At 42.6% G+C, this 9,840-nt stretch overlaps 1 protein-coding gene across 2 annotated transcripts in view; it reads right to left on the bottom strand.

Moving 5' to 3' along the window:
• Kif14 (kinesin family member 14) overlaps window positions 1–9,840 on the bottom strand; it is a 64,509-nt gene that overhangs the window by 47,473 nt on the left and 7,196 nt on the right. For both annotated transcript variants that reach the window (XM_021160749.1, XM_021160757.2), the window contains 6 exons: window positions 8,778–8,876; window positions 6,452–6,504; window positions 5,685–5,715; window positions 4,941–5,048; window positions 2,094–2,210; window positions 1,336–1,451 (listed from right to left, as the gene is read on the bottom strand). In XM_021160749.1, coding sequence (XP_021016408.1) covers window positions 1,336–1,451; window positions 2,094–2,210; window positions 4,941–5,048; window positions 5,685–5,715; window positions 6,452–6,504; window positions 8,778–8,876 — 524 coding nt within the window. The remainder of the gene's footprint in view (window positions 1–1,335; window positions 1,452–2,093; window positions 2,211–4,940; window positions 5,049–5,684; window positions 5,716–6,451; window positions 6,505–8,777; window positions 8,877–9,840) is intronic.

The following is a 9,840-nucleotide window of genomic DNA, read 5'->3' as shown; positions in this document are numbered from 1 at the left end:
AAAAAAAAAAAAAAAAAGCAGAAAAATTTCAAATAAAACGATTGGAAGCTGTGGGCTATCTATCTACATTTGTGTTTATTACAAGTTGAACACTACATGCATACAAGGTAATGATGTACCAGAAGTAAAGTGTTCCCTAACTATAAAAACACGGAAGAGCTCTGTGTTAGCTGTTAAGTGCTAGGCAAGCAGAATCATTTAATTCCACTTTACACACGGAGCAAACGTTTGCTGATGCATGGTAAACCCTAACAAGCATACGCAGGGTGCTTTACCTTCGTTCTCTTAGGACTTTACGTTTAACCTCACTGCTGCTTTAAAAGGTTTCTATGTGATCTCCATTTTATAGATGAGGAAACAGGCCACACTATTGAGTTTACCAAGTCAGAGTTTATAAGATGTAAAGCTGAGATTCAACTCCAGGGCCTGTGTGTGCCTACGTGTGTGCGTGCATGCATGTGTGTGTGTGCTCGTGTGTGTTTAGCAGTGCTGGGGTCCGAACCCAAGACTCTGTGCATACCAGGCAAGCCCTCTCCCACCCCAACCCACCATAGCTTACACAATTCTTCTTCAGGGGCTCGAGAGACGCTTAGTGAAAGTGCTTGCTATGCAAGCATGAAGACCTGAGCTCAGGGCCCCAGAACCCACAGAAGAGTTGGGCATGGTGGCACACACTTTGGTGGTTTGAATAAGCCATAGGCTTATATGTCTGAATGCTTGGTCCTTACTTGGTGAAAGGCACTATTTGGTAAGGTGACCCTGTTGGAGGGGGTGTGTCACTGGTGGTGGGCTCTGAAGTTTCAAAAGCCCACGCCATTCTGGTTAGCTCTCCCTCTCCTTCTCTCTGTCCTCCTCCCCTTCTGCCTCATGGCTGTGGATCAGATGCAAGCTCTCAGCTACTGCGTCAGCTCCATGCCTGCCCTGCCTGCTGCTTATCTCCGCACTATGGTCTTGATAGATCTCTCTCTCTCTTTCTCTCTCTCTCTCCCTAGTATATTTTTTTTCCTAAGTTGCCTTGGTCATAGTGTTTTGTCACAGCAAGAGAGCAGTAACTAAGACACACACCTAGACCCCCAGTGCTGGCGGACAAGGTGGACCCCAAAGACTAGCCAGCCATTCACACCAGAGCACTGAGCTCCAGATTCCGTGAGAGAGCTTGTTTCAAAAAACAAGTTGGAAAAAGAATCAAAGACTCCTGGATTCGACCCCTGACTTCTACACGTACATACACAGGCAAGCACACCTGCACACATGTGTGCACAAACACGGATACACCACAAACATACACCACAACCAAAACCAAATGCAGTTACTTATGCTTTGGAAGATACTTGCCATGTAAGAGTGGATTCCCGATATGGAATAAAAACCCTCTTTCCGTTTGCTTGCTCGGAGAGTGCAGATATGACCTTCCCCAAAGTCAGCAAGGACTTGTTAATGCTCACACCTTCCTGTGCATAAGATTTAAAATGGTTATTTTTCTTAGCTTCTCAGCAACAAATGTATTCACAACACACACCTTTCTCCTCATACAATTACTGAGTAAATACTTTCCTCCATAAACTATTGATATTTTGTGACTCAACATTAATTTTCTTTGAAACCCAATCCCAATGCAGTGTGTGAACCACAGCAATCTGTACTAAAGAAAAGACGCTTTTGTTGTTAAGTATATTCAATTTGCACTTTCTTAAAAAAAATGTCCTCGGGCTGGTGAGATGGCTCAGTGGGTAAGAGCACCCGACTGTTCTTCCGAAGGTCCAGAGTTCTAATCCCAGCAACCACATGGTGGCTCACAACCATCCGTAACAAGATCTGGCGCCCTCTTCTGGAGTGTCTGAAGACAGCTACAGTGTACTTACATGTAATAAATAAATCTTTAAAAAAAACAAAAAAAAAAAACAAACAAAAAAAAACCCCAATGTCCTCAGAGTGAGTTTCAGCATCAGGAGAAGAGTGGGGGGGAACGCTGGAGCGCACCTGTGGTCCCCGCTACGATGGGGTCTGAGGCAGGAGGGTCGCTCAGCAACACAGCGAGACCCTGACCCACAGCAGAGAGAGGCAGAGACAAGTGCCCACTCGAGCCCTCTTACCTTCAGTCGCTCCCCACTCGAGTGGGCGGTGGAGCAGCGCTCACTGCCGGCCAGGTCGATGAGGTTGATGCGGCTCGTGATCCTGTGGTCATGTTCCTCCCCCTCCACCACCTCTGTCTACAGCAGCAGCGCGGGAGAGGGTTGAGGGGATTGTAAACGACAGGTCATCAACGTAAGCCTTAAAAGGCAAGCTAGCTAAGTTATAATTGGTTTAAAACATTTATTTCTTTATTGTGTATACAGTGGTCTGTCTGCATGTGTGCTTCCATGCCAGAAGAGGGCCTCAGATCTCATCACAGATGGTTGTGAGCTGCCATGTGGTTGCTGGGAATTGAATTCAGGACTTGTGGAGGAACATCTAGTACTCTTAGCCTCTGAGCCATCTCTCCAGACCCTAAATTATTTCTTTTTAAAACCACCTCTTACTGTGTAGATACATATGTATCCATGAGGTCTATTAAAAACAACACACTGAACAGCACTTCGATTGTGACAAATATTAAAAAAAAATAGCTTACTTTAAAGGAACAAAAGTCTTAACGACGTAGTTCGTAGTTATCTTAAGCGAACAACTATGAATGGAGAAATATTGATTATCTCAGCAGTATAATAAAAAAACATTTCAAATCACTATAAATGTCTAACAGCAGAGAAAATCCAATTATAGTAGAATAAAACTTTAAAAATTAACTCTACAAAGAATTTCTATGCATATGATTGTTAAAAGTTTTGTGAAATCTGATTGTGATCATAACCAACTGAAAGATTATATACCAAAATGTTTACAGAGGAGCCGGGCGTGGTGGCGCACGCCTTTAATCCCAGCACTCAGGAGGCAGAGGTGGGCAGATTTCTGAGTTCGAGGCCAGCCTGATCTACAAAGTGAGTTCCAGGACAGCCAGGGCTACAGAGAAACCCTGTCTCGAAAAACCAAAAAAAAAAAAAAAAAAATCTATTACTCTTTTTCTGTGTTTCTCCATGCATGTGTATCTGTGCATGGGTACCTGTGTGTGAATGTTCATGCATATACACACACACACACACACACACACACACGGATCAGGAGACTAACTGAGGTGTTTCTCTTCAGAAGCCATCATCCCACCTTACCCTGAAGCCCACCATGTAGCCCAGGTTGGCTGGACAACAAGCTGGGGGTCTGCCAGTCTGGGCCTCTCCAGGGCTGAGACTGCAAGTCTGTGCTCAACACCTTAACAAGGATCTGGGTCTTGAACTCAGATCCTCACGTTTGTGCTGCAGGTCTGAGCTGCTGTGCCCGACACGTTAACATGGATCTTTAAGCACTTCACTGCCTTACCTCCCTAGTCTTAAAAGCCTCTCCTTTCCTAACGTCTTTCCAAGTATTCTAAAATTGCTGTATATTGTCATACATTGCTATACTTTTATCAATGATATGATAAATTGTTAGTCATCTACTTTTGATAACATAAATTAATGGTCCTGGTTTTTTTTATTAAAAAATATTAAAATACTATATTGTTATACATAACAAGTCAATAAAAGTTAATGTGACATTTCCTAAGATCTATTCACATTTATAACGAAATATCTATATATCTACTTTTAGATTTACAGAAGTAAATAAGACAAACACAAAACAAACACATTCACTCTTATCTATGAAAGTCTCCACCACCAACAGAAGACTTGCACGTGGGACACAGGACTCAGGATCTTAACCTGAGCTGAGCTGAAGCTGCCAGGGGAGGGAAACAACAATAATCCTACGCAGCCATGGCACCTATGAGCCCCAACCATCACCAGCAAGCCAGAGATCACTAACGATGCAATAGTCCATCACAGCAAGCGAGAGATCACCTACAGTGCAATAGTGGCACTCATAACCACAGTTTGTAACCAACAGCTGTCTAATAGACCCCACTCAACAGAAGGGGAACCATGCCTGCAAACCCAGCCAATTATGAGGTCGTGGATCTTAAAGGAGAACCTACTACCACTTTACTAAGTAGCATAACTCCTAGCTGTATTTTAAATATGCATCCTTATATGCACAGGTAAATGTGGCTTCTCTTTGATGACAGACCCTTACAGAAAGCAGAGACAAACTGCTCACAGGGTGCAGGCCCCAACAGGTACGTGTGCCAAACACACACCTGCACTTAAGACTGAGGGAAATCGCCGGGCGTGGTGGCGCACGCCTTTAATCCCAGCACTCGGGAGGCAGAAGCAGGCAGATTTCTGAGTTCGAGGCCAGCCTGGTCTACAAAGTGAGTTCCAGGACAGCCAGAGCTACACAGAGAAACCCTGTCTCGAAAAACCACAAAAAAAAAAAAAAAAAAAAAAAAAAAAAAAAAAAGACTGAGGGAAATCTTGGAAGAGGAGGCAGAAAGGCTGTAAGAGTTGGAGGACCAGGAGACCTGCTGTGAAATTTTGTCTCCTAAAGATGTCAGGAAAGCATCACCTATGATGTCTCAATGGTACAGCTGCCTAAACAAGACCTGAGCAGGGACAATACCAAGAGACATGCCAATCTAGAAAGGAAAAAACCCTTCCGGGACTCTACCACTAGACTACAGGCAACTGAGGCATGCCGAGAGGGGCAGAAGCAGTCTTCTTCAGGGATAAGAGCCATAAGTGTCTATCCAATACTGTGGGGCCAGCCTTGAGATCATATACACACAAACAAGTTGAGTAGTGTGTGTGTGTGTGTGTGTGTGTGCATAAAATAACAATTACAGGAAAAGAGGTCATGCATTTGAGAAGGAGGAAGGGGGCAGCCTGGGAGAGACTGGAGGATGGGAAGGGAGGTAAATAATGTAATTATATTTTAACTAAAAAGTGAAATTGAGTTACAATAAAAAATACCTTGGTCTGCGTCATCACCAGGGTGAACACAGAATGAGACCGGGAGCTTTTATCGTTCATGCCGGTGGCCGCCGTGGCTCTCTGTTTATTTCCCAGTTCCAGCCAGCTCTAGTAAGAAAGAAGTAGGCCAGGAGGGCCTACGGTGACTCACTCAAAAAGATTAAGTAACAGAGAAGCAAGCACAGTTGATGTTCACATACATTTGTAACTTACACACATGCTTAGGTAATTTATTGAAAGAAATGATCTTTTAACGATTTGTGTGGCCATTGCCACTTTTGGTTTTTGCTCTACTTGTTTCTTTCACAGACACGTGCTCCAGGATACCCTTCAGAATCTTGCTGGCCAGGCAGTGCTGGCACAAACCATTAATACCTGTACTCAGGAGGCAGAGGCAGGCAGATCTCTCTGAGTTCGAGGCCAGCCTGGTCTACAGAGCAAGATCCAGGACTGCCAGAATTACACAGAGAAATCCTGTTTCAAAAAAAGAGGAAATCTCTCTCTCTCACACTCTCTCTCTCTCTCTCTCTCTCTCTCTCTCTCTTTTTCTGTAATTTTCTAAAGTGACAGGATGTGCAGTATTTTAGCTGAGAAAATCAGCTAGTTTAGCTAAAACTTAACGTGCACATTCAGTTCACAAGATTTCCGCTTTACTCGCGCCAACAATTTAGGGAAAACAGTCTCATAAATGTTTATCATTGCGCTCTATCTAGTTAAAACGAGATAAAATATAACCAATCTTACCTGAATATCAGAGTAAGAACTCACAACATTCCTGTTTTTTAAGAAGTAAAAAGAAAAAAATGATTTTACTAATGATTTTATTCTTGTTCAATAATTTAATAATCTTTTAATAATTACTCTGACAATCAATAATGAAACAATTCACAAATATTATCACACTAACTCTTCCTTAAGTCATTCCTTAAAAGTCAGGAAATATGATATCGCTTTAAGTTTTACCAGAAATTACGACTTTTTTCCCTACTAAAAAACTTGGAATCTTAACATCATAATATTCTACTTCATAACACCAAAATACCTATCAACTCATATGTACATGTACAATATGCATGCTATTGAACAGAGCTGAATTTATATCAAGCCATTTTCCTTTTCCCTAATGAAAAGCGCTAGGATGCAGAAAGAGAGTCAGTGACTCCCGGCAGGGCTGAAACTCTTCACTTAGCCTCTTAAAGTAACAGGGTAAAACATGAGTTGTAAAGACTCTACGGTGATGCGGGGAGGGCCAGGGTGGGAGGGAGGGGATGTGCGGGGGAGATGAAAGTAGGAAGGAAACGGACATTTAAGTCAGATGAGTCAATAGCTGGTGTCAGAGACTTGCGGACATTTTGAAAGATACAATACAAGAACAAAGAACTAAGAGCCTGCTTGGACTGATGGGAGAGAAGCGTGAGGATACAGGCTTCAAAGCTGGGATGCAAACGCAGTGTGGTAAGGATGCTCTCTCTGAATGCTGCTCTCCCTCATGCTGGCGAGTGGACACTTACATTGACAGACCTTCAACATACGGTCCAGAAACAGGGTGCTCCCTCACGCGCAGCTGGGGGGAGACATTACATCTTTAAGAATGTGACAGATTTAGTAGAAAACACAATTCTGAATCTTTTTTTTTTTAATTCAAGTTTGAGATAGAGACTTGTCTTTACTTTATCCAGAAAGAAATAAAGGTTCTCACAAAATGTGTAAGACACTAAGAAACGTCCTCACCAGAAATGCTTTAGCTGCATAATATACAGACTGTACATGGCTTACTGTTTATTCTTAAGTTAGAGCCTGTAGCGGCTTTTAAGTCTCTCTAAAATAAATCCATTGTAAACTTCAGATATTAAAATTTTCACCTATACAGAGCTGTGGTGACACACACTTTTAATCCCAGCACTCAGGAGGCAAAGGCAGGAGTATCTCTGAGTTCAGGGCCAGCCTGGTCTACAGAGTGAGTTCCAGGACAGCCAGGGCTATACAGAGAAACCCTGTCTTGAAAATCATTTTTTAAAAAAGAGCAAGCTTTTTTTTTTTTTAAAAGCTTTAATCCAAAATTTTTAAATTGTATAGACATCATTGAAGAAAATGTGATTTAAGTTTCTCAGTGTTACCAATGCCAAACTTAAGACAAAGAGATTTTAGATTTTCATTTCTTGTGTTGAGACACCCTTCATAAAATTAAAACTTCAATTCTAACTGCAGTTTTGCTTCGCTTCTTTTTAACTGAAAATCTTTTTCATAGATGAGCTACAAAGCATCAAATAAGTAGATGCTGGGCAATGGCCTTGAAAGTGGGAAGACCTGAGTTAAATCCCTGAGGCCCACACGCTTGTAATCCAGCGCTGGGGAAGTAGAGGCACCAGGCTCTCTGGGGCTTACTGACTAAGCTAATCTAGCCTAACTGTTGAGCTCTGGGCCAATGGGACAGCCTGCCTCAAGGGTAGACGATATTCTGATGACATCTGAGGCTGGCCTCTGGCCTCCACACACAGCAGACGCACATGCATGTGTGGCCCCCTCCATACACACATGCATTTTAAAACATCAAATCCACTGAAATACATATTCTATAAGAACACAGTTTTTAAAACATCCACTTTTTCAGCCCACAGACTATTAGACATTCTGTATATGATTCATGGAGTCTTAATAAATCGTAGGGCAAATATTTTATTTTTAACTTTTAGACAACATCTGATTAAAATTTGTTTTTTGTTTTTGAGGCAGGGTTTCTTTGTATAGACCTGGCTGTCCTGGAACTCGCTCTGTAGACCAGTTAGCCTTGAGTGCAGAGATCCATCTGCCTCCCAAGCGCTGGGATTAAAGGTGTGCACTGCCCGTGCCCTGCTGCTTGCTAAAAAAATTAAGAACAAGCTAAATCACAACTAATTTAATTTACATTCGTGATGTTCAGATACTTCTAAATAATGTAATTAAATTGGAGACTCAAAGGATTTGTTATCACATGAAAGTATTTTTGTAAAAAATGAAGTCATGTTTGAAAGATCCTGAAAGAATGTAAAAGGTCACAGAAGCCCTGAAGTTGACAAAATAGATTTCATTGTTAGCAGAACTAGCTTCACTGATTTAGAAAAATAGGAGCGCACAATGCTCTGGCCGCTCCTTGAACCCGTGTGTCTGCCAATGTTCTGACCGTTCCTTGAACCCAGGTGTGTGCCCACTGCTGCATCTCACTGCCAGGTGTTTTTGATATTGGCTGCTGGGATAGAGTAGGAAAATCTCCCCAGCAACCACAGTCGGGGCCAATCTGGAGTTGCTGCACCTTCATTAGACTCCTTCCTTGTTTCCCTCCCATACCCATTTCTTGAGAATAGAGATTGTTTAGATCTGGAAATCCCCTACTCCCCCCTTCTCCTTTCCCCCTTGAGGACCTATAAAAACTGGGACCCCTTTCCCCTCGGGGTCGACTCCTCTACCCCTGCGTGGGATATGAGTTGTCCCCAGAGCTCTGGCTTTCCCCGAATAAAGCCTCATGTTGTTTGCATCAAGTTTGGTCTCTCATGAGTTCTTGGGGGTTCGCTATTATCCCGAGGCTTGAGTGAGGGGCTCCTCTCAGGTCTTTCATGTTCTCAAGGGATCTCACAAATGTATGTAGTAACATACATAGAAATAAAAACAAATGATAAATGGGGCAGACGGCCCAGCAGGCAAAGGCGCCTGCCCCCAGCCTGATGACCTGAGCTCTATCCCTGGGATCCTCATGATAGGAGAGAAGGGATTCCAGCTGAGTCGTCCAGCCCTCCCCATGCATGTGCCACCCTTCCCCGTAAACAAATAAATAAACGTAGGAAAAATTATTTAAAATCTTACTGGTTGTTTCCTCTGCCCATTTTCACCTTTACAAACCAGAAGATCATGAATTTTTTCATTATAAACTTCAAAGAAGCTCATTTCAAGATGGTAGCTGACCTGAAAGGAATAGAAACAAAGTATCCAATTTACTTTATCCTTGCATCTTTGCAAATCATATGTCTAATACAGGTCCGGATCCAGAAGCTATTGAAGGACTCTTACTGCCAATGTCAAAAACATAATTAAAAGTCAGGCAAAGAGCTTGAACAGAGATTTCTCTGAGAAACACTATAACTGGTAGATAAGCACAGATCAACATCGCCTGTCAGCAGGGAGATGCCAATCAAAACCATGATGAGAAAGCATTTCATACCCATGAGGACAATAAATGAGGCTGGCGTGGTGGCTCAGCAGGACCTGGATTCAGTTCCTAGGACCAACATGACCTTTACCTCCCATTAGACTGAATCCAATGTCCTCCTCTGGCCTCGGAGGGCACCAGTACATGTAGGCAAACACTCAGACACATAAAATAAAAACAATTTTTTTGGGAGGACTATAAAATGGCAATGCCACTGTGGAAAAAAAGTTCCTCAAAGGTTAAGCACAAAGTTAGCTCAGGGCTCACATTTTTACTCTGACAGAATACTGAGTATTCCAATGTAAATTTGTGTAGCAGTGTCAGATATAAACAGCCTGTGGTATTATTAACCAGTTGCAGGAAGGCATAAAGTTCTGACTGATACTTGCTGAAACAGGGCTCCGACAAACGCCAAGTGAAAGAAGCCAGACACATGGGTTACACATTACATGATTCTAGTTATGTGAAAATTTCAAAGCAAACAAAATCAGAGACTTAAGCAGATGAGTAACTGCCTGAGTTTGGAAGAAGTAGTAATGGGACATGACAATTTACTATGTTCAAAGTCTTCTTTGGGGGCAATGGATATTTTTTGGAACTACATAGAGATTGCATTAAGAAGAGCCGGGCGTGGTGGCACACGCCTTTAATCCCAGCACTCGGGAGGCAGAGGCAGGTGGATTTCTGAGTTCGAGGCCAGCCTGGTCTACAAAGTGAGTT

The sequence above is a fragment of the Mus caroli genome, chromosome 1 (genome assembly GCF_900094665.2).
Source record: "Mus caroli chromosome 1, CAROLI_EIJ_v1.1, whole genome shotgun sequence".
Taxonomy (NCBI): domain Eukaryota; kingdom Metazoa; phylum Chordata; class Mammalia; order Rodentia; family Muridae; genus Mus; species Mus caroli.
This window is presented reverse-complemented; position numbering and strand designations above follow the sequence as displayed.